Raw genomic sequence first — 27,549 nt, 5'->3', positions numbered from 1 at the left:
TGTGTGGCGACGAGAGACTCTTCCTGTGACGGTTTTGTTGTGAGGTATCTTTTTATGTTTGGGTAGTAGCAGTAGGCGGTATAAATATGAGATCTTTAACAACGAGCTCTTCATTCTTCTTCCTTAGGGCATTATTTCAAGGAGAACCATGGTAGCTTCCAGCATTCCCTGAACCACGGATCCGCCGGCCTAGTGAGCTATGCTCCTGGTCTCGGAAGCACTTTGAGATGTACAGAGCGGGGGACCTGGGGGAGCGGCCGCTGCTCGGGACGGCGCCCCCCCGGATGCGGAGCGTGGAGGTGGCCAGAGGAAGGGCGGGGTACGGGTTTGCGCTTTCCGGGCAGGCGCCCTGTGTGCTCAGCTGTGTCATGAGAGGCAGCCCTGCGGATTTTGTGGGCCTCCGTGCTGGCGACCAGATACTTGCTGTCAACGAGATCAACGTGAAGACAGCATCCCATGAGGACGTGGTGAAGTTAATTGGGAAATGTTCTGGTGTCCTGCACATGGTGATTGGTGAGGGCATCGGCCACCTGGAGTCCTGCTCCAGTGATGAAGAGGTTGGATTTTATGAAGGAAAAGGCTGGCTGAAGCCCAAGCTCGACTCTAAGGCATTAGGTATAAACAGAGCAGAGAGAGTCGTTGAGGAAATGCAGTCCGGAGGGATTCTCAACATGATCTTTGAAAACCCTGGTCTTCGAGCAAGCAGTTCGGAGCCCTTGAAGTTGAAACAAAGATCCCTTTCAGAATCAGCCACTGGGCGATTTGACCTTGGCCATGAAGGTGTAAATAATCCAAACACCAGCCTGCTAGCTAAGGAGGAGATACCGAGAGTGGTGAACGATGATTCTGTTTTCAGCGTTGGGCTGGAGACCCACGAAGACTTTGGGGTGGACGCGAGCATTTTGAACGTGGCCATGGTCGTGGGCTACTTGGGCTCCATCGAGCTGCCGTCCACCAGCTGCAGCCTGGAGTCGGACAGCGTGCAGGCCATCCGGGGCTGCCTGCGGCGCCTGCGGGCCGAGCAGAAGATCCACTCGCTGGTGACCATGCAGATCATGCATGACTGCGTGCAGCTCTGCACGGACAAGGCCGCTGTCCTGGCCCGATACCCGGCCGAGAGGCTGGCGTTCAGCGCCGTGTGCCCAGACGACAGGAGGTTTTTCGGGCTGGTGACCATGCAGGCGGCCGACGACGGGAGCCTGGCGCAGGAGGAGGAGGGCGCTTTGCGGACGTCCTGCCACGTGTTCATGGTGGACCCGGACCTGTTCAGTCACAAGATCCACCAGGGCATCGCCCGGCGCTTCGGGTTTGAGTGCACGGCCGACCCTGACACCAACGGCTGCCTGGAGTTCCCTGCGTCCTCGCTTCCAGTCCTGCAGTTCATCTCCGTGCTGTACCGGGACATGGGCGAACTGATTGAGGGCGTGCGGGCCCGGGCCTTTGCGGACGGGGACGCAGACGCTCACCAGAACACCAGCACCAGCAGCAACAGCGACAGCGGCATCGGGAACTTCACCCACGAGGACAGAAGCAGCCGGGTGCTTGTGCTGGACCTGGGCGCCAGCTCGAGCAGGCACGGCCCCAGCGGCAGCGCCTGGGAGGGTGTGGTCGGGCGGGGCTCCCAGCCCTGGGGCGGCCCCTGGAATGGGGCCTTCGGCCACGACCCCGAGGGGGCCCCGTTTGAGGCCGCTCTGCAGGCCGACAGGTGCCGGGACCTCGGTAAGCACCTGGGGCCCACTCCTCACGTGGAAGCCCCCCCGGCATCCTTGCGTTGCTCGGTTCCTCCTTCCAAGAGGGGCGCTGCGGGCCCCGGTGGTGGCTTTGGCCAGCGATGGCTCCCGGTCCACGTCCTGCAGGAGTGGCAGTGCGGGCACACCAGCGACCAGGAGTCTTACACGGACTCCACCGACGGCTGGTCCAGCATCAACTGTGGCACGCTGCCCCCTCCCATGAGCAAGATTCCCGCTGACCGCTACCGGCTGGAGGGCAGCCCCGCGCAGCCCGCACCCAGCACCCAGAAAAGGGACTGGGCCAGGAAGGCTCTCGGGATGCAGAACATTTTCGGCCCCCATCGAAATGTTAGAAAGACTAAGGAAGACAAAAAGGTAAGCCTGTAGGGGAGGGTCAGGAAAGGTGAGCGTGCTCTCATAACTCGGTCAGTTACTGATGTGCGACGGCACCTTCATTGCCCAGTTCCCAGTCCTGCCTTCCTGTGGCTGCCCTGGCGGCCTATGTCGGCTTCAGGGCACATCCGCCTGGATTTGCCCTGGCTCTGGGCGGGGCGGGGCAGGACGTCAGGTGGGACAGGTGGTGGTGGAAGAGATGGTGACCTCCTGGCCAGGGTGAGGCCCTCCTCCCCGCTGCCCACCCTTTCCTGCTGCCGTGGGTGCTGGAGGGGCCTGTTCTGGCAGCCCCTTTGAAGCCCACTTCGTCTCTGGCCCCAGTGGCTGAGGCCTCACGCCCTTTTGAAGCGAGAAAATTCTGGAAGCACAGAGACTGGTCGCTTCAGGACGGGGAGATTCACCTTGGTGTTTCCTTCATTGAGAAAATCCTGCTACGAAAAAAACGCCAGCTGAAGTTGGCAGTGGCTCGGCTTGAGCATCAAACAGCTGGGGGCGGGGCCGGGAGCTTGGTTCCGAGTTGGGGGAGGGACTCAGCACGGCAGGAGGGCTGGCCCTGGCAGGCTGGGGCGGTGCTGGCGGGGCAGGCTGAGACGCAGCCGCGGGTGAGAGGAGGGCTGGCCCTCAGCTCGGCTGGCTTGGAAGGAACCGTTCTCAGAGGACCTTTGTGATTTAAAACACCCTTTCTGCGTTTGTTCACATTTTTGTTCCCAGCAGCTGAAAATCCCACAGGAAGACCCTCCAAAGACTGGAGGAGTGCTGTGGCCTGGGCCGTGGAGTTTGTTGAACGTTCTGTTCAGGATCCGTCCCCTTCCCAAGTCTTACTATTTTTCATCGTAGAACACATCAGAGAAAACTTAAAGACGAAGGAAAGGACAGGCCTCCCGTAGTTTTAGCTCCCCTAAATGACCATGTAACACTGTGATGTATCTAAGCATAGATTTGTGCTTTTGTATAAAACACAGTTGTAGTCACGCAGGTTTTGACTGAATTCCTACAGTGGCCGGGCTAGCGGGACTTCTGCCCTTGTGCGCACCTTCCCTGCCGTTCCCTCGGTGGGACTGCATGGGCTGGGCTCTCCTTTCACCTGCGGTGTGGGCAGTGTGGGCGGCGTGGGCGGCAGCTTCGGCCTGGGCTTCCCTGGTTGGGTGTGGGCTTAGGGAGGGAAGGCCCTGGAAGGTGGCTAAAATGTTATCAGAAATTGGGGAATTCACCACCTCTTTTAACATAACCCACAAATGGGTTTTCTCCATTGCCGCTGTGCATGTGAACTGTTACACTGGCAGGAATAAGTGGTGTTTGTCTGGCAGACTGCGGTGCACCCTCGTGCCCGTTCACTTGGTGGCAATCCCCACAGGGCCTCTGACCTCAGGACACCCAGAGACAGGGTGCCGTGCTCCCCGCTCTCCAGGCGAGGTGACCGGTCCTTGAGGGCTAAGTGACTTGTCTAAGGCTCAGCAGTCAGGAGGAAGCAGATTCATGAGTCAAACCTTGGGCTTCGTCGTCTCTCTTGTTTTGAAGACTTTATTTTTGAGAGCAGTTTTAGGTTTATAATGAAATTGAGAGGGAGGCACAGAGAGTTCTCTCTACCCTCAAAGGCGTGCAGCCTCGCCACCATCAGCCCCTCACCAGAGGGCACCTTTGTCACAGTCAGTAACCCCGGAGTCCATAGTTTATATTAGGGTCACTGTCGGTGGTGTGCATTCTCTGGGCTTGAACAGATGATAGTGACGTGTACTCACCATTGTAGAATCAGACAGGGTGGTTTCACTGCCCTAAAAGTCCTCCGTGCCCTGCCTGTTCAGCCCTCCCCTGCTCTCCCCCAGCAACCACTGATTTTTTTCCCTGTCTCCATAGTTTTGCCTTTTCCAGCTGTCGTATAGTTGGAATCATACAGTCTGTAGCCTTTTCAGACTGGCTTCTTTCACTTAGTGCTATGCATTGAAGGTTCCTCCATGTCTTTTCATGGCTTGATAGCTCATTTCTCTTTAGCACTGAGTACTATTCCGTTATCTGGAGGTACCACAGTTGATGTATCCATTCACCTTCTGAAGGACACCTGGGTGGCTTCCAAGTTCCGGCAGCTATGAGTAAAACTGTTATGAACATCTGTGTGCCTGCAGGTTTTGGTGTGGACATAAGTTTTCAACTCCTCTGGGTAAGTACCAAGGAGTGGGATTGCTGGCTCGTGTGGTGAGAGAATGTTTAGCTTTGTAAGAAACTGTCTTCCAAAGTGGCTGCGCCGCTTTGCATCCCCACCAGCAGTGAGGAAAGTTTCTGCTGCTCCACATTTGGGCCCCAGTTTGGTGGTGTCAGTGTTCAGCGTTTTTGCCGTCCTGACGCGTAGGTAGTGGCATCTCACTGTTGTTTTACTCTGCGTCTCCCCTGATGGCGTGTGAGGTTGAGCATCTTTTCATATGCTTACTTGTCATCTGTATATTTTCTTTGGTGAGGTGTCTGTTGAGATCTTTGACCTATTTTTAACAGATTGTTTGTTTTCTTACTGTTGAGTTTTTTTTTTTTTAAGAAACAGGTCTTTAGTTCCTTTTTTTAAATATAAATTTATTTATTTATTTGTTTTTATTTTTGGCTGCGTTGGGTCTTCGTTGCGGTGTGTGGGCTTTCTCTAGTTGCGGCGAGCGGGGGCTACTCTTCGTTGTGGTGCGTGGGCTTCTCATTGTGGTGGCTTCTCTTATTGCGGAGCATGGGCTCTAGGTGTGTGGGCTTCAGTAGTTGTGGCACGTGGGCTTCAGTAGTTGTGGCACACGGGCTCAGTAGTTGTGGCTCGTGGGTTCTAGAGCGCAGGCTCAGCAGTTGTGGCACACGGGCTTAGTTGCTCCACGGCATGTGGGATCTTCCTGGGCCAGGGATTGAACCCGTGTCCCCTGCATTGGCAGGCGGATTCTTAACCACTGCGCCACCTAAGTTCTTTGTTTATTTTGAGTAGCAGTCCTTCATCAGATGTGTCTTTTGCAAATATTTTCTCCCATTCTGTGGCTTGTCTTTTCATTCTCTTGATACTGTTTTTCACAGAGTAGAAGTTTTAAATTTTAATGAAGTCCAGCTTGTCAGTTCTTTCTTTGGTGGTTCGTGCCTTTGGTGTTGTACCAAAAAGGCATCACTAAACCCACGGTCGTCTGGGTTTCCTCCTGTGCTATCTTCTAGGAGTTTTATGGTTTTTTATTTTACATCCAGGTCTGTGATCCGTTTTGAGTTAATTTCTGAAGGGTGTAAGGTCTGTATCTAGATTCACTTTTTTTTTTTGCATGCGGATATCTCTTGTTCCAGCACCGTTTGTAGAAAAGACAATCATTGCTCCCTTGTATTGTCTTTGCCCCTTTGTCAGAGAGCAGTGGACTGTACTTAGGAGGGCCTTGGGCTTCTTTTTAATGTTCTTTAACCTTCAACAAAAATGTAGTGAAAACGAAGGTATTGGCTGTTATTGCTTATACTGTAACAAAAGAATGAAGTGCTTGACATGGGACTGATGCTTCCAGCGCTGGAAAGTAGCAGTGTAGCGTTCAGTGTTTGCAGCGCGCTTTATCTCCTTACTTGCCCTATGAGCTCATTATCTTACTGACAAGGAGGGTAGGGTTTATACACATCGAGCGACTTGCCCACAGTCAGGTGGCGTTCCTTGCGTGACGTGATGGGACACATGATTTATCTAAAAATAAGTAGTAATAAATTACATTGTATTGCGTTCCAGCTCTAATCTCTGCACGTGTATCCATAGGTCTTTGCTAACTGGGTTCCCCTGCATTATTAGTGCAGTCTAATCCCACAGCCCCTGCTGGAGCGGCAGAAGCTTCCAGGGTTCTAAGGTGGGCCTCCTGGTGTCCCTCCTGGCCTGGCTCGAGCTGGCTGGCGGCTTGTCAGGATGAGCGGAGGACAGGCCAGGAGGGGATGGAGGAAGGAAGTGCTGGAAATGCGAAGAGGAGGAGGCGTTAGGAGCAGGAGGGGGAGGGGCCAGAGGCCGTGGAAGGTCGAGCAGTAGGTGTCCGGAGTTACTGTCAGTTCCTCTCCGTGGTGACAGTGGCTTCAGTGTCTTACTCTGTGCAAAATCAGGCTGTGCCCGCCAGGATCTGGCCAGGAGACAGAAAACACACCAGCGATTTGGACAGGGAGACGTTAGCCTGAAGAAGTGGTAGCCAGACCAGAGGTGGCCCACTGCCAAGCGAGCGCTAACGGAACCCCAGGGGGGAAGCGGCAGAGGGGCGAGGGCGGCAACCAGGCGGAGCCTTAACACCAAGGGGAGGAGGCCGAGGGGCTGCAGCCAGGGCTGTCCGGGGAACAGGCTGCCGGAGAACGATGGTCCTGAGCAGGATGTGGGCACAGCCTGCTCCCGCCGCCCGGAAAACAGCCCGACGGGAACCAGCGCAGCCCCGCTGGCAGAGCCGGCTGTCGAGCCCGCGCCGGCAGAGCAAAGCATCGTCTGCAAGGCCCAGCTCCAGGGTCCGGCGCTGGCAAAGAGGTGTGCGCTGGGCGCTAAGAGGCGAGACTCGGCCGCCTGGCTCAGCCCAGCATCTGGCGCCCTCTGCACACAACATCTGATCTTCGCGCAACCCAGAAACTCAGCAGGGCGCCCCACGCAGCGCCCAGCTGTCCTGGGAGCGGAGATGCGCTCTCCCCACCTTGCTGTTTGTTGCTGTTTGTTTAGGGGCTTTTCTGAGCAAATTCTGTCCGGTGCATTCTCTGTTGTGTGTGGCCGCGAGGTCTCGGCTTGGTTCGCTTAGAGGTCAGCTAGTGACGGGGCAGAGATCTCCTTCGATGCCTGGAGCCAGTCAGTCTCGGTCTTTGCCCAGGGGCCTGTGTGTGTGGAGCCTTCAGTGCTCAGCCAGGCAGCTGATGGCCCCGCTTGGGCCTCCACTCCTGCCGGTGCAGCCGCAGCGCTGCGCATGGGCACAGCCCTCCATGGCCTTGGGGGTTCTGGGGAAACCTTGGAGCTTTTCACACCCCTAGGGGACTTCTCACCGCCGCCCCCCCCCCCCAGCTTCTCCTTTTAAGCCAGCCTTGGCCGCCTGTGCCGCTGAGGCGTGTTGCTTGTGACCAGTGAGGGGCAAGCACAGCTGATCCCAGGCCTGGGGAGCGGCCACTGCCAGGACGCCCTCCCCATAGCGCCCTCTCTCTCTCTCTGTTTCTGTCTGTCTCTGTCTCTCTCGCAGCTAGGATGGTCTTTAGTGGTCTCTGTGTTTATGATTGCTTCCACGTTATACTTGACAGCCCTTTGTATTAAATGTTCCCTTTGAAAGTCTGGCACGCAGCCTTTCTGTTGTGTTGCACAAAGCAAGCCAGCTCTTAGAGGGGCTACACCACTGCGTTCAGTCACCAGCTGGTCTCTGAGTCCTACCAGTTCTCTGTCCAGTCAGCCATCTTTGCAGGATGCTCCTTTACCAGGGCTTTGTCACTGTCTTCTTGGTCCTTTATACCCTAGCGCAGTCCAGATCCCGGCTTTCTGGGACCCCTCACTCCTGTGGAAGCCTGGAGGGAAACCGGCCAAGGAGAAGGCCCACTTCTCCCACACTTGCTCGTTCAGGTGGACACGTCTCCGCCTCTCAGGCTCTTTTATTACACTGGTCAAGTGGGAGGTTTACAGAGGGAATGCTCGGCATTTTGACCTCCTCCCAGTCACATCCAATGCTCTGACTCCTAGTGCGCTGACCCGGGCAATGCTCCTGAACTGTTTCCTCCTTGGGGAGCCCTGAGATATTGGGCTGGGGGCTGGGAGGGCATCACCCGGAGACTTAGCTGAGTGTATGACATTGTTGACGAGAGTTAAATAATGTTTATAAATGGATGCTTTTCCATTTTATTAAGTTTGTTAAGAGTTTGGGTGGGGCTGCCCAGGGCTGGTGTGGGGGCTCCCCGTTCATCAGGGGCCAGGTTCCCCGGCTGTGCCTCCACTTGAAGGTCAGACGGAGACACAGCTTCCGCTACATTCCAACCTGCAGGAGGGGGGAGCCTGCAGGAGGAGGGGGAGCCTGCAGGAGGAGGGGGGAGCCTGCAGGAGGAGGGGGGAGCCTGCAGGAGGAGGGCGGAGCCTGCAGGAGGAGGGGGAGCCTGCAGGAGGAGGGGGGAGCCTATGGGTGGGGGGGGGAGGGAGCAGTGGAGCCCCAGCAGAAGCTGCACAAGCTCTTGCTGCTTCTCATTGTCCAGGCCTCGTCACGTGACTGCACCCTGCTGCAGGGGGGGCTGGGAAGTGTGGCTGCACAGACAGGTGTGCAGCCCAGATGTCCATCACTGAGAGGGGACTGTGGCTCTGGGCTCTGCCATGGGGGGTGGCGCGGGGTATTACGCACGTGGAAAGCCCCCCAAGACGCCCGAAGCGAAAAAGCAGGTCACATGTGCGTATTTAATATGATCCCGCTTTTGTGTAACATATTTCAATACCCTCCAAATAAACCTATGACATTTTAAAGCATGCATATATTTATATGTAAGTATATAGAAAAAATTAAAAGGAAACACTCCAAACAGATAGTAGTAGTTACCTCAGGTTAGTAAGTGAAAACTGGGAAGCGTCCAGGACACTATAATTTTATTTTGTGTTGTTTTGATTTTTTTATTATGGGAATCTGAACATATTTTACTTACTAAAAATAATGCCTTCGGAGAAACAAATGAAAATTACTTTCTTAATTCTTTTAATGAGAGCAAAGTGAGGATTGGTACTGGAAGCTGTAGTGGTATTTCTATGGCATTGCTAATGACATCATCAGCTATCCAGCCAGGAGAGTATTGGATTCAACAGACAGGTCTTGTGCAGTTTTTCTAGTACAATGAGAGGAAGTTTTAAAATAGATTCTAAGAAAATTCTGGAGAATACTAAAAAGGCCAGGTTAGGGCCCCATGATATAATTCCCTCTAAAAACAGCAGCTTTGATCTTCACTCCTTGTAAACCATGCCCTTGGGCAACATTGCATCACTCTCTGCCCAAGCAAGAGGAAAGGAAGCGAACAACGGAGAGAGAGTCAGCCGGTCTGGGGAGATAACACCACCGGGAAGAGGGGCCCGGGCCGGGGGCGGGGGCCGGGCTGGGAAGGGCACTCTGGGCTCCTTAGCTCCCTATGGGCTCGCTCTGCGCAAGGCCTTCCTTCTGACCACGTGCACTGAGCGCTCTCTGGGGGGCTCGGTGCTGCGTGTGGACCTTGAGACCCAGGCCGGTGGAGGCGCTAGGGGGAGCAGGGGAGAAGCGCTTGGGCCCTCCTGGAATAGGCAGGGCAGGGCTTCCCAGAGCTGGACGCAGTCTGTAGGACGAGAGTGGGGGACACTGAGGTGAAGGAAATGGGAGCAAAGGAGCAGAGACACAAAGCAATGCCACCCCTTGCTGTTCTTTGGTTTTGTATAGTTTCCAGGAAAAGGGAGACTATTCAGAGCTAAGTGGCCACTGCCAGAATCAGAAGTGTTTGAAGTGCTTGAATCCCTTATTGATTAGTTTTGCTGTTTCTTCAGCTTTGTAAAAATGGCTTTGTAACACAGTCTCATGCAACCTGTTTTGAAATCACTGAATATCATTTCAAAGATTTATCCATGATACCATCTGCAGCTGCAGTTCATCATTCTAACTATGTAACATTCCATTGTGTGAGTATACCACCATCACACACCCACACACCCACACACACACACACAGGGCCATTAACAAAATGACTGATGATGCGTTGGTGAACATTCTCGCACACGTCTCCAGGCATGTATATGAAGGCATTTCTCAGGGTCTGTCCAAAGAACGGAATGGCTGGTTTGTCTCAGGGCCGGGTGTTAAGCTTTTGGTCTCTGTATCCGTTCATATTGACAGTAGACGGGTCTCTGGAGAGACACAGCTTTAATTACTGATGTACAATACGACAGTGGTTCCCCCGTGCCCAGTCCTTGCCCTGGACTGGAGCAATGAGAACCACATCGGGTATCACCCCTCGACTCCCTAAACAGGGATCCAGGAGATTATACACGTGCTGCCCCCTTCCCCTCCTTAAGGGGAGAGAAACCGTTACTCTAAGCAAATCCTCTTTCTAGACAGGGGAAAAATCCTGGGTCTCTCCTCTCACCCTTTGCAGTGCAGGTGGGTGTCTTCAGGAGGGACATAAGATCAGCCTCTTTGGGAGGTGTTCCAGGCCTCATTCCTTTGAAATGTCAGTCTCACCTGGAGTTCTCACCATCTCTTTGGTCATAATTTAACTGCTGAGTCCCAGGACGTGGAAACTTTTAGTACAGGTCCCAAGTCTCAGTAAAATCTGCTCAGAATGCTGTAACCGTGCAGAAACATGCTGTTTTCCTGGCAGTCCCGTACCAGCTACTGTAAGAACTCAGATCGCTCCACATCCTTGCCGAAGCTTGCCTTCGCCAGACTCCTCCAATTTTTGCCAATCTATTAGTTGTAAAATGGTGTCTTGTTGCGGCTTTAGTTTGCATTCCCTTGAGCACAAAGATTTGATTTCCTCTTTGTGAGGGACCTACTGAAAACTTTGCCCATTTTTCTGTTGGGTTGTCTTTCTCTCTAATTGGTAGGAGTTACAGATTTTGGCTATTAACCTTTGCCGATTAGATTACAAGCGTTCCGTGAATGCCCTCTCCATGTTCCGTGTGCTGTGGCATTTTTTTTTTTTTTTTTTTTTTTTTTTTTTGCGGTACGCGGGCCTCTCACTATTGTGGCTTCTCCCATTGCGGAGCACAGGCTCCGGACGCACAGGCTCAGCGGCCATGGCTCACGGGCCCAGCCGCTCTGCGGCATGCGGGATCCTCCTGGACCGGGGCACGAACCCGTGTCCCCTGCATCGGCAGGCGGACTCTCAACCACTGCGCCACCAGGGAAGCCCTGCTGTGGCATTTTGATGAACAGAAGTTATTCACTTTAATGTCATCCAGCTTGTCAGCCTTTATCTTGCACTTTTGACATAACACATTCACTACTACCCTGAGGACAGAAAGATTTTCTCCTTTTTTTTCCCCTAAAATCTTTTGGAGTTGATTTTTGTGAATGGAATAAGGTGGGTGGCAAGTCCATTTTTTCCTCTATGTGGACGACCAGTTGTTGGAGCACTAAATTCAGGCTCTCACGAGGCCCAGTGGTGCCCTCTGCCGTGTGCCGTGTGTTCACATACGCGGGTCTCAGTTCTCTGTCCTCCACTGTCAATACCCCAACTGCACTTTACCTTCAAAATTGTACCTTTGTAGTAAGTCTTCGTATCTGATAGGCCAAATCACCTTATCTGATCTTGGCTTTGCTTGAGCCTTGCTCTTTCATATAGATTTTACAATCAGCTAATAAATTCTCCAAAAAATAAAATGCTATTGACTTTTTTATTGGGAGAACTGACGTATGTAGGATATTGAGTCTTCCTATCCATGAAAATGGTACCTCTCTTCATTTATTTAGGTTTTCTTTATTTTCTTTCAGTAAAGTTTTATAGCTACCTTCATTAATGTTGTTAATTAGATTTTTTTCTTAGATTATTTGGCCAGATTTATTCCTAGGTACCTTATACATTTTATTACTATTGTAAATGGGTGCCTACTTAAAAATTGTAAATGTTAACTTTTGTGATATATAAAAGTACAATTGATTCACTGCTTTCTTTGTGCAGCTGCCTTGCCAGGATTACTTCTGTTCGTATTTGTTAATACTTGTCATCATGAATGGGTGTTGAATTTTGGCCTTTCTTTTTTGGTTCTTTTTGTGTTCATTGAGACAATCAAATGGGCTTCCTCCTTTAAAATGCTAACGTGGTATATTACACTGATAGAGTTTTGAATATTGAACCATGCTTGCATTCCTGAGATAAACCTAACTTGTGCTTATCTTTTTATACACTAATGGGTTTGGTTTGCTAGTATTTTTGTAAAATTTTTGAATCTGTGTTTATGAGTAAAACTGTCTTATAGTGTTCCCTTCTCTCATTGTTTTTGTCTGGTTTTGATATCAAGTTTATTCTAACCTCATAAAGTTATAAAATCAATGGTGGCATTTTTCTCCCCCTTTTCCTCCTCTTCTTCCTCACTTTCTTCCTTTTTGGTGTATTGAATCTCTTATTTAAAAACCCTATTAGAGATGAGATCTATTTTGTCTGTTATTAACATAGCTACACAAGCTTTCTCTGAGTCAGCATTTTCTGTCCTTTTCTTTAAACTTTTCCATTTCTCCATGTTCTAGGATTGTTACTATGAGTGGCAGGTAGTTCCATGTTTTTCCTGATCCAATTTGACATTCTGAGATTCAAGAGTAAGACTGTAATAAATTGGCAAATTTAGTCCATTTATATTTATTGGGATTACTGGCATGTGTAGTTTTGGTTCCATGATGTTACTGTGCACTTTCTGTAAGTCTGTTTTTTCCTAGGCTCTCTCCTCCTTTCCTGCCTTTGTTTGTGTTTTGTTTTCAAGGCTGTTGTTGGTTTTCCTGCTTTCTTCATCACCTCCTTTATTGGCTTGGACGTTTTGCCACACACCTTGTTTCTGTCTTTTTAAGGTTTTCACTCTTGATGACTGCCTGGCTCTTAGATATTTATTGAATAAACAAACATATTCCTTAATTTTCTGTCTCGAGTTGGATGTCCTTTCCTACATATTCACCCTTTTCTTCCTTGAGCAGGACACCCAGTCTTGGCTTCTTTCTCGAGAAGGTGATTCACTGTGACCAGGAGCCCTTCCTCAGCCCCCACACGTTATTCCAGAGTCACCGCTCTGTGTTTGTCCAGTGTTGTGTTGGAAATGGAATTTTGTTGATTTTAAAATTGATTTGATTTGGGGCTTAGAATTCTTCCTGATATGGAGAGTTTTGTAGCAACCAGATCTCACAAGTTGTGCTTGTTACTCAGCTGTTGTCCCTCAGCCCCAAGCCCGCCTTCTGTGATGGGCTCTGGGAAGGGGGTCTGTGGCCTCTTCCCCTTGCCAGCTGGGTCCCCACCTGGCTTTGCTCCCAGCGGCCAGGCGAGAGGAGGAGGGTCCTCCTGCCGCTGCCGCTGAGTCCAGTTTGTGGTTTCCCCGCCTTGTCCGGTGCCTTGTCACCCCCCAGGCACCAGCCGTTGCCTGTGCCCCCTCTGAGGTCCGAGGTCCGGGTCCCACCTTCCCCTCATCTGGCTGCAGAGTTTAAATAAGTCCTCCTCTTCCCATACTGTCCCAGCCCCGGGGGTGCAGCCGCTTCCCGTCCTGGCATCTTGGAGTCTCTTTCTGCCCTTTCAGTTCTCTGATTCCTGGTTAGCAGTTCTTTGTGGGAAATTCTCTGTTGACCAGTTGCTGTGGTTTTGCTTTCTGACTGATATAACGGGAGAAGTAAGTATGTCAGCTGGAAATCCTACGCCTCGGCTTCTCTTGGGCAGGTCTTCAGATGGTCTGGTCTCTGTTTTAAGCTAAATGGCATCCTTGGTTAATTTGTTCAGTAAGTGTTTACTGAGCACCTGCTGTGTGCCAGGCACTGTTGAGGGGGGACACAGCCCTTGCCCCACTGGGGCTTCTGGTCTAGTGTTTATACCCTTAAGTTAGGAGTTTCTGGTTCTGACTGTGGTGCAACGAGATCTGGGTCTGGGCCCTGCTGGCCGTGTGGGCCCGAGCAGGCCCTTCACTGGCTGCTGGGCTCTCATCTGTAGGTTGAGGAGGCTGGACTGGCTGGTCCAGGTCACTGCTTGTGCTAAAATGAGACCTCTCCCTGGGTGGTGGGCAGGCGGGCAGGCGTCAGCGGCCCAGTTCTGCCCTCACTCCATCTGCTGGCTGTTTCTCATCTCGAAGGCTTCCCTCAGGGGCCCTCCGCCCTCCTGTTCTGAGTTGACCATCCAGAGCAGGGTACCAGAGCGCAAAGGGCTCACGCTGAGGTCCATGCCGGCGGCTGGCCCTCGTACGGGGCGCTTGCGGGCAGAGAGGCGGAGCTGGGGCAGCCCTCAGCCCCTCGCCTTCCCAAGCAGTTAAGATGAGTTGTTTGCGATTTAAGAAGTAGAGTTGACTTTGAAGAAAGCGGATTTGTAGCCATTTTTGCCTAATCGCTACTGTTTAGTTCTGTCTGGGGAGAGTGAGTGATGTAGTGCCAGCAGGGGGCGCCAGATCAGCGGGGATTTTCCAGCAGTTTATTGATGCACAGCCGTCTTCATACACCGGGGTGGGGGGCAGGGACTCTCGCTGAGGAGCAGCCGGAGAAGAGCTGAAGCTTCTCCCTGTTGGTGAAATGTCACCACGGGGTCGATTCACACCTCTGTAGGCGTTATTCCTCCTCTGAGGCCCCAGTCCCGCAACGCGGCGGCTGCTTTCCTTCCGGCCGCGTGGACCCCCCTGTCCCCAGTGATGGGCTCCCTGTTACTGGGCACCCAGGCCCCCACGCAGTTTTGCTCTTGTGTGTTCTCTGAGCAGATGCCACCCGGCCAGGCAGGTGGTCCCAGAAGGGAGCACACACAGAGCAAAGGCCCCTGCTGCTCCCAGGGCTTCCAGGCAGCTGGGGAGATGGTGCAGGGGGGTGGTGCTGGGGGTCTGTGGTTCCAGTTCCTGCTGAGAGTGGAAGCCTCGGGACCCCCCCCCCCAGCAAGGGGCTGAAGGGGGCTCTTGAAGGGGCGCACCTTGCGGCGAGGAGGGGCCCTGGGGCAGGGGTGAGGGTCTCTAGAGAGATCGCTGGGCTCCAGGTACATTTTACACATAGACTCAGCTTTGGGCATATTTTTTGAAAAAGATATTTCTTAGACAAATCTTTCTCGAGAATATGTCAAATTTAGTAACTTGCTAACAAGGCCCCGCAGTGAGCAGAGGGTGCTGCTCGCGGGGGTGGGGTGGGGGCGGAGAAGGGGGACTTGGACACAGATGCGGGGAAGGGTGTGGGCCTTGACAAGGCCTGAGTGGGCTTGCCAGTGGTCACAGAGCAGCCCTGTGGGGCGGGGCCTGGGCGCCTGTCCCCGGGAACGGAGGCACAACTGGAACCACGGGCTCACCCAGCTCGGGGCAGGGGTGGGGTTCTCGGAGGCCAGCTTTTCCTCAGCTTTCGAGCGGCAGTGTGCCCGGTCCCCCGGGCCCATTTGGGGACAGGCAGGTCGTCTGTGCAACTTGATTTCTTAGAGGCATCCCGGCCGAGCCCTAGCCCAGGTGCAGCTTCACCTCTGCACGGCTCCGTGCCCATTGTCCCTTTCAGAGTGACGCTCTCGAGCCCGTGGGGGTCTGGCTGTGGCCGGGCACCCTCACTGCCTTCTTCCCTCCAGTGGCCCCCGCCTGCCCTTAGCCCCAGCTCCACGGCAGCCCCGTGGGGCGTCTGTGTTGCCCTCTGTGCTCCCAGCACCCTCTGTGTCACCCTTGTTTTCCGCCACCGGCCTGGGGACTGCGGGTGAGCAGGCTGGCGACACATCACCGCCTGGTGTGGACACGCAGAGACGGAGGATGCGTTAGCTGGGACAGTGTGCACACGGCTTCTCTCTTGGGCTCTTGCTGGAATGCTAGGGTTTGCTGAACACATGTGGTGACGCGATACTACGCCCGGGGAGCCCTTTGCTGGTGGTGACGACGCATCTGAGACGGAGCCTTGGCTTGTCTCTGCGTCTCCTCTCCCTGAGTCAGCTCCTTTCTCCCTGTGTCTACCGCTCTCTGTGTCTCTGTGTCTCCCTCCCTCCCTCTCTTTCCCTGTTAGTTCTTCTGGATCTTTCTCTCCCTCCGCTTGCTCTGCGGGGGGTGGTGTCTGCGAGGTTGGCTGTGCAGAAACTTAGCCCCGAGAGCTTTATAAGGGAGTGCTGCAAGGTTTTGTCTTTCTGCAAGATGCCCGGGTCCCTGCGCAGGTGGGGAGCAGAGAGTGCCTGAGGCCTCGCAGTCCTTAGAAACCTGTAGCTTCCTTGATGCCTGAAGCCGGTCATTTAGGATTTTGAGTACCCAGGAAGTCAAAGATTTTCAGCTGTGATGCTTTTTATTTTTAAAATGTGATGACATTTGCTGGAACCACATTTGGGGAGATGTCTGGCATGATGACAGCGAATTAATTCTGGTCGTTTCCCAGAGAAAGAATAAGATGTTTTAATGGCTGGTTATTTCATGCATTTGGGTTGGTTTGGTCTTCAGACACCAGCTGAATGTCTAGAGATTCTTTAATTTCCTAAAATGCTTCTAAAATTATGTGAAAGCACGAGCTTGCTGAAAACCAGCCTTTATATTACTAATGATTTCCTCCGCCCACTTGTGCTTTCCCAGACATGCGCACATGTTTTTCCGTTGCCCTTGGACGAGGAGTTTGAGGCTGGGGTTGTCCTCTGGACACATAGTTGGAAGTGGCACAGCAAACGCTCGGGGGCCCTGGGATGACTCTTTTTTTCAACTTTGCATTTTTGGTTGTGGTGACTCGTTCGTAATGTGAGGTTGACCTGGACGACCTTGAGGCCTCCTCTCCTCCGGTCTCTCCAGGCGGTGTGTCAGGCAGAACTAGTGTCTCCTCCCAAGAGGGTAACGACGTCTTTTTCTTGTTTTAGGGCTCCAAGTTTGGGCGGGGCATTGGACTCCTGCCGCCGGCTCAGCGTACCTCTGCCCGGAGATCTTTCGGGAGGTCCAGGAGGCTGAGCATCACCCGCTCCCTCGATGATCTTGAGGTAACTTCATTTTAGGGTTTCTTCTTTCATTTTCCAGGTTTTAAAAAATGATACATCTGAATCTCCTTTGAATCCCACCCATTTTCTACCACCTCTCCGTCTCCTGTAAACTCAGTCTTCAAGTGGGGCTTCTGTGCACACCCAGCCCCTCCCCTGCCCCACCCGCTCCTGCCCCATCCGGACCCTCTTCCTCTGCCCCTTGGTCTACAAACCATCGCGGTGTGTCCCGTCCTCTCTTACGTGCCAGATGCCGTAATAGACACAAGAACCCTCTGGGGGCCTATCATTGCCTGTTACCAAACCAAACTTGGGTCCATTTGCCCAACGCACAGAAAAGCTAATCTACTGACACTGGGTTGTGGGGAAGGAAAGTACAGGCACCAGACAAGGAGAACAGGTAGCTCATGCTCAAAAGACCCAAACTCCCCAGTGGATTTCAGGGAAGGGCTTTTACAGGCAGCGTGAGGTAGGGGGCCATGGGGTATGCGATCAGCTTGTGCACAGTTCTCTGATTGGTTGGTGGTGAGGTAACTGGGTGATGTTTCAGGAATCTCAGCCATCAACCTTCCAGCCGGTTGGGGGTCTACATGCTGGCGGGCAGCCTGCATAACTTCTTCCACCTGGTGGGGGCTTTAGTATCTGCAGAACAGCTCAAGGACACAGCTCAGATGTTATCTAGAGCCCTTGAGGAGGAACTAGAGGTCCTTGACACTGTTCAGTGGCTAAACTGTTATTGTTTTGTCTTGTTCGACTGTTTTCTTTTGATTCTGCATTTTCTCACTTCTCTGGTTAAATTTGCAGTTTGGAATTTGGGGAGGGCCTAGGAGGCTAAAGCTTTGCTACAAACAAGAGGGAGGGGGAGGTACTGGGGGATACGTCCCCAGGAGGCCCCCCAGGGTCCTGCTCTGTTTCATACCCACTTTATTTTTTTTTATTATTTAAAAAATATTTATTTATTTATTTATTTTTGGCTGTGTTGGGTCTTCGTTGCTGTGCGTGGGCTTTCTCTAGTTGTGGCAAGCAGGGGCTGCTCTTCGTTATGGTGCGCGGGCTTCTCTTTGCGGTGGCTTCTCTTGTTGCGGAGCATGGGCTCTAGGTGTGTGGGCTTCAGTAGTTGTGGCATGTGGGCTCAGTAGCTGTGGCTTATGGGCTCTAGAGCGCAGGCTCAGTAGTTGTGGTGCACGGGCTTAGTTGCTCCACAGCATGTGGGATCTTCCCGGACCAAGGCCCAGACCTGTGTCCCCTGCAGTGGCAGGCGGATTCTTAACCACTGCGCGACCAGGGAAGCCCCATACCCCCTTTAAAGATATGATATTGATCCACACATATCGAGAGTATCCTCTTGTGTGGTTCTCTTCTTTGATTTGTAATCCTTAAAAAATTAATAGACTTTACTCTCAGAGCAGTTTGGGGTTTACAGAAAAGCTAAGCAGGAAGTACAGAGAGTTCCCATGTGCCACCGTGCTGGGTACATGATTAGTTGAGGTTGCATAGCGTGCATGGAGGCCACTCCTTGTGCTGTACATTCTAAAGGTTTGGACAGATGGATTGAGGTCACACAGCCACCATCACAGTGTCACACAGAGCATCTCACTGCCCTAAAATCCTAGGTGCCCGCCTGGTCGTCCCTCCCTGCTCACCCTGGATCTTGGCAGCTGTGGTCCTTTCACTGGTTCATTTTGTGTGTTTTAAAATTTTATACACAGATGTAATCATACTGCATGTCTTATTCTGCCACTTTTATAACATTGTATTATACTTTCAAGTTTTACCTTGTAGTTTTAGTTTATTTTACTTGTTATGTAGCATTCCGTTATGAATATGTCACAAATTTTTATCCATTCTGCTGTTGCTGGCCACGTGATAGAAGGTTGGGAACAGACCTCTGTGAGAGGAGCTGCAGCGGACAGTGTCATGCAGGTGCCCGTGTGCACAGCCGGGGCTGTGAGAGCGTGTTCTGGGGAGTCAGTTGCTGTGACAGTCTCATCCGAGCCTCACCCAGGCTCTGGCCGCCAGCAGGACCAGGGGCCTTGCTATCCTGCTCACCGACACTTGGTACTGTCAAACTGAAATTTTCCCTGTTTCAATAAAATGCCAACTCATTTTAATTTGCATTTCACTGATTGTGAGTGAGACTGAGCATTCCATCACGGGCTCTTTGGCTGTTCAGGTTTTCTCTTTTATTTATTTATTTATTTATTTTTGCGGTACGCGGGCCTCTCACAGTTGTGGCCTCTCCCGTTGTGGAGCACAGGCTCCGGACGCGCAGGCTCAGCGGCCATGGCTCACGGGCCCAGCCGCTCCGCGGCATGTGGGATCTTCCCGGACCGGGGCACGAACCCGCGCCTCCTGCATCGGCAGGTGGACTCCCAACCACTGCACCACCAGGGAAGCCCAGGTTTTCTCTTCTTTGAATTAGTAGCCTATTCATGTCCTTCCTGTAGTTTTAAAATTTTTATTTTATTTATTTTATTATTTTAAAAATAGATTTTGTAGTAGTTCTTTACATTTTGGGGATACAAATCCTTTGTCAGATAAAGGTTTTGAAAATATCTTCTTTGTGGCTTTTTTCTGCCTTTGTCTAGGGTGTCAGTAGATATATATTTTAATTGTAGTAAAATAGAGCATAAAATTTACCATTTTTAAGTGTCCAGTTTGGGGCAATAAGTACATTCACATCATTTTGCAAAAATCACCCGTCAACTCCGGAAGGCTCCTACCTCCTACAGCTGAAACTTGGTGCCCATCACTCACTCACTCACTCACCCTCCCCTCCCTCAGCCCCTGGCACCCACTGTCCTGCTTTCTGCCTTCAGGAATTTGACTTTTGTGTCTGGCTTTTTTCACTTAGTAGAGTATCTTTGCAGTTCACCCATGCTGTAGCAGGTGTCAGAATTTTTTTCTTTGTTAAGGCTGGATAATATTCCACTCTATGGATGGCCCACATTGTGTTTATCCGTCTGTCTGATGATGGACCCTTGGGTAGCTCCCACCTCTTGGCTAATTGGCTAATGCTGCTGTGAGCATGAGTTTGCAAACATCTGAGTTCAGTAATGTTTTAAAAATTAACCATAGTTTCTTACAAACTCAATAACAATTATCTGGAATAAATTGACTTTGGGTTTTTTTTTTGCTTAGAACAGTAAGTTAGTTTGTGTTCTGATGCTAAGCTGGAATCTTTGGCTGTTAGAGCTAGAAAGGGCCTTGAAATCACCTCATTATCCAGATGAGAAGGGGGACTGATTCCAGAGGGTTTTCAGAGAGTCCTGGTTGGGTGTTTTTTTTTTTTTTTTTTCTTGCGGTACGCGGGCCTCTCACTGTTGTGGCCTCTCCCGTTGCGAGCACAGGCTCCGGACGCGCAGGCTTAGCGGCCATGGCTCACGGGACCAGCCGCTCCGCGGCATGTGGGATCTTCCCGGACCGGGGCACCAACCCGTGTCCCCTGCATCGGCAGGCGGACTCTCAACCACTGCGCCACCAGGGAAGCCCCCTGGGTGGGTTTTGGGGCAGCGGGGCACATGGTACTGGGAGGTGGGAGCGGGAGTGGCCGTGGGGCAGCCCCCGGGGGCCCTGAGGCCGGAACAGGCCCCTGCTCAGGGCCTCGGGGCTCTGGGGTCCCAAGAAGGGGGGTCCCCCCCAAGCCTGCATTCTCCCTCTGGGAGTTTGACCAGGTGTCGTCTCTGCATCGTCCTGGGAGAAGGGTCTCTGCAGGGGCCTGAGCCCCCGGGGACCATGAGCCAGCGCGTGTGGCTTGGTGGTGGCTCGAGGTCTGCTTCCGGACAAGCGCTCCAGGCCTTGCGGTCACCGCTTACTTCTCGTCACGACAGACACCAGGGGTCTCCTGTTATCTGAGAGCAGGCCAGACCTCCCCTCCCCTTTCCCTCTGAGTGTCCCCATTTCACAGATGAGAAGCCACGCGCAGGCACAGTGTTCTTTAGACCACGGACTGCAGGGCACACGATCTTTCTATCACCTGTGAACCTCTTTTGTCAAAATAGTATGTTAGAGACATGGGACTCAATCTCTGCGACCTTTTTGCCTGAAGATTTCAAAATGCAGACGCACAAATAACTTCAACACTCGCCTTTGGGAGGCCTGCTGAACTCCCTGTCTGTCTGTTCTTCCCTCTGTCCCACACTCTTCGGCAGGTGTGCTAGGCGGCCTCTGGGCCATCCCCGTTCCTGGGCCTCACACCCTTGTTTGGCCCCCTCCCCAGAGGCACCAGCTTTCACATCTTGCCTTTAATTGTCCCTGCCGGGGCCTCTGCGTGCGGCTGCCGCCAGCCCGGCTTCTCTGCACGAGGCCGGTTCCGAGTCCATTTCCTGGGCCCTCGGGACACCGTGTCTCAGGCTGAGCCTCCTGGAGCAGACTCAGATGGAGGGCCCTCTAAACGCCGGGCGAGGAGGACCCAGGAAGGACCGCACAGGACGGGGCGCAAAAGTGGTGACTGTAAAACAAGAGGAATTGTGTTTGGTTTGGTCTGAAAGTACATGAAATTAAATTACAGCACGGCAGGGTGAGCACTGGCAGAGGGGAATGGAGGTCAGCTGTTCCTGGGAGCTTATCTCCACTAGGAAGAGGACAAAGGTGTGATGAAAATTTGAGTTTTATAAGGTAAGGATGCATGTTGTAATCTCCAGGGTAACCTAAGATAATAAAATAATAAGTAAATTTTAAATTAATAGAAGGAAGAAATGGAATAATAAAAAATGTTGAATTTGAAAGAAGGTGAGACAGGAGGAAAGGAGAGACAAAGGGTGGAGAGCAGGAAGGACAAGTAGGCAGCCTCCGTGAGGGGGTTCAGTCCAGCTGTGCTGGTAGTTACAATAACAGTAAAGGGGCCAAATATCCCAGTTAGAAAGGAGAGACTGTCAGGGCAGCATTGAAAGTCTGGTTATGCTGTTTGCTAGGGACACATCAAACGCAAATGGAAGAACAGAAGAGGAGACACTGTGCAGTACTAATCAGAAGGCTGGTCGCGGGGCTGCACTGATCGCAAAGTGGTCTCCCAGGCAGAGCGCCCCACAGATAGACAGGAGCCTTCGTCATAGTGAGGCAGCAGGGAGCTGCAGTTATAAATTTTGTTTGCATTCCGTTACACAGTCTCAACATGTCTACAGCAAAAACTGACAGAAGTAGGAACAGAACTGGACTAATCTGTACTCACAGTAGGAGATTTTTTAACTCCTTGCTCAGTAACTGGCAGACTGAGCAGGAAAAGTTCAGTAAGAGGTAAGGGATCTGACCAGCTTGACCTGCTGGACTCATGTGTGCGGCACCCAGTAAATTCATCCTTTCCTCCTCGTGGAACACGTGGGAAGCTGACCATGTGCTGGGCCATAAAGCAGGTCTCAACAGGTATGGACATCTCTTCACCCAGAGTCTGTCCTTGGCCACAGGCAGGTGTAGCAGAAACCAGTGGCAAAGAGGAGATACCGCACTCACGTCCGGCGTGAGAGGCTGAGTGATCTAGAGTTCAAAGAATCACTGTGGAAATTAGAATATATTCTGAATGATAAAGAAAATACATCTAAGCCTGTGGGATGTAGCTAAAACTGAGCTTAGAGGAATATTTGTAGCTTTATGAGCGAATGTTAGACATGAAGGAAAGTAGGAAGTCACCTCAACAGGTTAGGAAAAGAGCTGTAAACAGACGCAGAGGAAGTAGAAGCTGGACAGCGATGAAGGTCAAAGCAGAAATTAACGAAACAGAAACCTATCAAAACAATCAGTAAAGAGGCTTTACGTCCTCTCATTTTATGAGGCCTCCAAAACCTTGGCACCGAAACCTGAGAGACGCCTTAGAGGAAAGGAGGGTTGTGGGGCAGCTCACTGCTGAGAGAGGTGGAAGGTCCTAGACTACATCATGTCTGCTGGATCCAGCTGTTCACGTTTGTTCCAAGGACAGTGTTTTTCTAACATCTGAAAATCAGTCAGTGTAATTCACCACATTAACAGAGTAGAAAAATCATGTATCGTCTTAACAGAAGCAGGAAAGGCACTTGGTAAAATTCAGTATCTGTTCACGGTTAAAAAACCTTAACAAAATAGGGATTAAGGGGAACGTCCTTAACCTGATAAGGGTATAAAAAAGCCTATTGCATGTGTCAGACTTAAGCTTCCCCTTTGAGATCGAGCGAGGAAAGGTGTCTGCTGTTACCATTTCCATTTAAATGTTTACTGCAAGTCCTAGTCAGTGTACTAAGAAAGCAGAACAATGGAAGTTAAAAAACGGGGCCTCCCTGGTGGCGCAGTGGGTGGGAGCCCGCCTGCCGATGCAGGGGGCGCGGGTTCGTGCCCCGGTCCGGGAAGATCCCACACGCCGCGGAGCGGCTGGGCCCGTGAGCCGTGGCCGCTGAGCCTGCGCGTCCGGAGCCTGTGCTCCGCAACGGGAGAGGCCACAGCAGTGAGAGGCCCGCGTACCGCAAACAAACAAACAAACAAAAAAAACGTGCAAAGGAAAATGACAGTGTGATCATTCTCCCATGATGTGATCGTAACATGGAAAAATGCAAAAGAATCTATGGATTCTTAAAATTAATGAGTAAGTTTAGCAAGGTTGCTGGATATATGATCACTATACAAAAATCAGTTGTGGACACAGTTTGAAAATGACATCTAGATTCAATGTAATTTTAACCAAAATCCCAACAGCTGTTTTGTGGAACTTAAGATGATTCTAAAAATTTTGTGGAAATGCAAAGGGCCAAGTGTAGCCGAGATATTCTTGAAGAAGACTAAGGTAGGAAGACTTCCTACTTCCTCTATGAGCTGCTGAAACTTATTATAAAGTTAGAGAAACGTAAAACTGTGGAAGTGGCGGCACACAGATAGATGGATAGACAGACAGCGGAGTAGGAGAGAGAGCAAGAAACAGACCCAGCACCTGTGGACGTCAGGCCGTGTGTGCAGAGCAGGGGGAGTGTGGTCTTTTCAGTGGTGCTGGGGTAAGTAGGGGTCAACATGGAAAGAGAGTGAAAGAGAACCTGATTCTCCCTCACGCCGTGCAAACGCAGTGAATCCAGCTGTGTCGCAGGTCTCCCTGGGAAGGGCACAACGTGAGTCAGTAGGGGTTAAAGTAGACGCGCATGTCCGTGGTGTTGGGGAGGGAAAGACTTTTTAAGCTGAACACAAAAAGCACTGACCATAAAGACCAAGGCTGACTCTGACTCAGCGAATACTCGGAACCTATGTTCACGCAAGCGCACCTTCCCTCGAGGGCAAGGACGGGGCGGGGGGACATGAGTGCGTGACCCACAGAGGCTCCTCACAACACCTACCAAAGCAAAGTGGGCAAGAGACTCGAACAGGCCTCTGATGAGAGATGATCCACAGTGGCAAATGTGGCCTTGGAAAGGCTTCCAACCACATTAGTCACCAGGGGGCAAGCTGCAGCCAGTGAGGTCCACACCCCAGGAGGTCTGGAGTGGAAAAGACTGGCGGACGGCGTGGATGTTGGTGCAGACGTGAAGCAGCCGGACTCTTGCCAGGCACGGGGGAGTGTTTGCTGTCACTAGGGACACGGAAGACACAGGTGTCCTGAGACTCAGCATCCCTCGTGTCTGAGACGGCACCGTGTGGACCAGGAGACGGGCAGCAATTCAAGGCGGCGTTGTCGTGAGCCTCCCAGACGAGGCCACCTCTCCTACCCACAGTGTGATGGCTCGTGCTAGAACGCCCTGCGGCTGCCTCGTGGTGTGCAGGTGTCACGGGAGCAGATGGACACCAGAGAACGTGTCTGCACAGTTCCATCGGTGTGGCCGTGGCTCGTGGTGGCATGTCCAGTGCAGAACCGTGGAGAGAAGCGGCGACATGGCTATGCTTTCCCTGTGACTTGGTGGGGCGGCGTCGCGGGGGACGAAGGGGGAGGGAGGGGAGAGGAGCTGGTGACAGGTGGGGGGAGGCGGGGGCCGTGGGGGGCGTCCTCCCTGGAGGGCTCTCGAGACGGGAGGTGTGCAAGCGTCGGGTGGGTTTCTGTGAGCTTTGGTCCTGCTAACGTTGGGGGGTCGCCAAGGAGGGCGGGACCCGAGAGGCGGGGCAGGAAGAGTGGAGTCTGCACTGCAGGCCCGCCCCTGCCGGCAGTGTGTAGAGCCGGTCTCAGAAAGAGCGCCTCGCGCGTTTGTGGGACATCTTCAAGGCTCCCAGGGCCTCGAAGTGGGCCCCGGGTGCAGGGGTCCCAAGCTGAGCAGTGCAGGCCTAAAAGGGAACAGTGCCCCAGCCCAGGTTCCGGGAGCTGCCGCTCCCCGTCACCCACTGGAGGCCGTTGACCCATGTTGTGCGTGGAGCTGGCTGAGCCACTGCTGGCCGTTGGCAGGAGTTTCTCCGTGCCTGCCTGCTCCGGCCGTCAAAGGCAGCCTGTGCTGGTTGCTCTCACCTGAGCGGGCCCAGGGGTTGTTAGCAGGACTGGCAGTGCCCGGACTGGACAGCAGGGGGCGCTGAGGCCACGCGGTTCCCTCCCTGGCCACTTGTCCAGACTTCTCTGCTCTGGAGGGACAGGGGGCTTTGGGGGGTAGGGGGCTTCGCCTGGTCCCTCTGATGCTGAGGCTGAGGTCGAGTGAGCTGCTTTGCACCAGCTCCCTGAGCTATGCTGGGCTGGCCCCTGAGACTGACCCCCTACAGCAAAGGCAGCAGGACCCCGAGCTGGGCCTCAGACCTGAGACTGAGAGCCCAGTTGCCGGCTGTGGCCACTTGTCTGGTTTGGTTCACTCCTTCCCACCTCTGGCTCACCTCTGGGACACTGGGCGATTTCCAGAAGTCCCATTATCCAGGGTGAAATCTACTCAGACATTTCAAAACAAGCTCTTTTTACCCATTTCTTACTTTTGCTGTTTTCCTATTTCTAGGGGAATTTAACTTTGAAGTTTTTGCTTATTTTTTAAAAAATTTTATTTAGTTTTTTTTTTTTTTTTTTTGGCTACACTGTGCAGCGTGTGGGATCTTAGTTCCCCAACCAGGGATTGAACCTGCTCCCCCTGCATTGGACGCGCGGAGTCTTAACCACTGGACCGCCAGTTTTTGCTTTTTTTGGTTTTTGACATGCTAGTCTACTCTTTAAACTATGCACATAGGAAATGATCTTAATTCTCTTTAAGATCCTATTAACTCAGGGACGTATACTAGGTTTTCTCAGTACCTTGAGTGTCTCCTCATTCAGTGACTGGTTTTTGAACGCCTACCGTGTGCTGACGTTATTCTGGCTCTGTGGACAGCACTGGACAAAACTGACACCAACCCCTGCCCCGGAGGAGCTGGCCTCCCAGCAGGGATGCATGGACATGAGGGGCGGGAGGTGGGGCACAGGTGCTGTGGATGGGTAGGAGGTGGGCAGGGCAGCTTCAGGGTTTGGAAAGGGTCCCTCCGGCTGCTAAGCCGAGAATGAGCAGTAGGGGTGTCGGGGCAGGAAGGGGGGACAGTTAGGGTCACCCTTTGGGCCGCATGGTGGTTCGGGTGAGGGGAGGGGTTGGGGAGTGGGGGGCTTGGGCCAGGTAGATGGCGCATGGTCAGACTTCTCACCTCGGCAGCGCTGTGGGGAGACTCGAGGGTCCCCGCCCACAGGGGTCACAGCCGAGGCCCTGAGGCGGCCGTGGGAGGCCTGGGGTGAGGAGCTGGGATGGCAGGTGAGGCCGCGTTTCCTGAGCATCTCCCCATGGCGGTCACCACGGTCGCTGTGCACCCTCCTCCGGTTGTGCCTTTTACCCACTTAGCCTCTTCCTTGGGAAGCCTGGGCATCCCCGAGTGAGGGTGGTCTGGCCCTCGCCGGCCTCCTTGCCCTCGTGAAGGGGCGAGGGGCCGGGCAGGCTGACGCAGGCCTGTCTCTGAGCTTGTCTGCGCTCATCTCCCTTGGTTACTTTGAACCTTGAGTAAAGCGCGTGTCTGTCCCCTCCAGGCCCAACTGTGCCCGGGGCTGGGCGGAAGCCTCGGGAAGCCCTGGTGGGTCCAGGGTATTAAGGAGAATGTGCCCTCCCTTTTCCAGCACTGGTGTGGGGCGGGGGATGGTGACTGGTGAGAGGCTCCTGGGGAGACAGGTGACTCTGCAAGGAACCCACAACGAAGAAGGAGCTCTTTGGCCCTGAGACCCCACCTGCAGCCCCTGGCCCGGGGATGCAGCTCGCCAGGGTCCCCAGTTCCCGCTGGATGCCCTCCCCTCCCTCTCATCTGTCCCTTCTGGCCGGAACACCTCCCCAGCATACTCCCTGAGCTGCCCTGACCCGGGTCTGCGCACCCCACAGGGACTCTCATGCCATTTTTAGCTCAGGACGGACCCCCGGGCAGGTGCGGCCCCAGGGAATAGAGGCCTCTGTGTTCCTCCAGCTGCAGGACTCGCCCGCGGGTGCTGTCGTCGGGCTTCCAGGCTGGGGTGCCCCCCAGACCCCCCTGCTTTCCAGCCGTTTGCTCTCTTGTGGAGGCGCCAACAGGGTGGCTGGCCTCAGCTCACAGAGGGGGCTGTCCTGTCAAGGCTGAGCTGGGCAGCTCCACGCCGTCTGCTGCCACCAGCCTTTTCTTCTCCTGCCCGAACCAGCACTTGCTGGGTTTGTCGGGGGCTGTGCTGGGCTTTGTGGCCCCGGGTCAACACTCCCACCGGAATAAGGAGGATGCGATGGTGGGTGTGGTTGGTGCTCAGAATGTCCTGGTCACTTGTTCCAGGAGCTCCGGGCACCTCTCTTTCCCCAGGAAGTGAGCTGGGCTCTGGGCTGCCCAGGACACCATCTAGTACCGGGGAGTCTGTGGCCAGATTCTCGCCCCACCCCTTCCTCTCTTTGCCTTACGGACAGCAAAGGAGGAGACAGAGAAAGCCTGAGGGACAGAAGAACCCAGAGGGGACAGCTGCACCTGGACCCTGATGGTCCTGGGCTGCTTTTTGGGCTGAACGTGATAAACACGCAAAGTGAAATTGTTC

The 27,549-nt window shown here is 53.0% G+C and overlaps 1 protein-coding gene across 3 annotated transcripts in view; it reads left to right on the top strand.

Annotated features, from left to right (window-relative positions):
- Positions 1-227: 227 nt before the first annotated feature.
- The window catches only part of RGS12 (regulator of G protein signaling 12), a gene marked incomplete at its 5' end in the record, with an annotated part of 90,720 nt that continues 63,398 nt past the window's right edge, over positions 228-27,549 (top strand). For all 3 annotated transcript variants that reach the window (XM_082652921.1, XM_082652920.1, XM_082652922.1), the window contains 2 exons: positions 228-2,105; positions 16,536-16,652. In XM_082652921.1, coding sequence (XP_082509047.1) covers positions 228-2,105; positions 16,536-16,652 — 1,995 coding nt within the window. The remainder of the gene's footprint in view (positions 2,106-16,535; positions 16,653-27,549) is intronic.

This window comes from Grampus griseus, assembly GCF_964374135.1.
Source record: "Grampus griseus genome assembly, chromosome: 4".
NCBI classification, from domain to species: Eukaryota; Metazoa; Chordata; class Mammalia; order Artiodactyla; family Delphinidae; genus Grampus; species Grampus griseus.
Note: the sequence above shows the minus strand (reverse complement) of the source record. Positions and strands in the feature narration are given on the sequence as shown.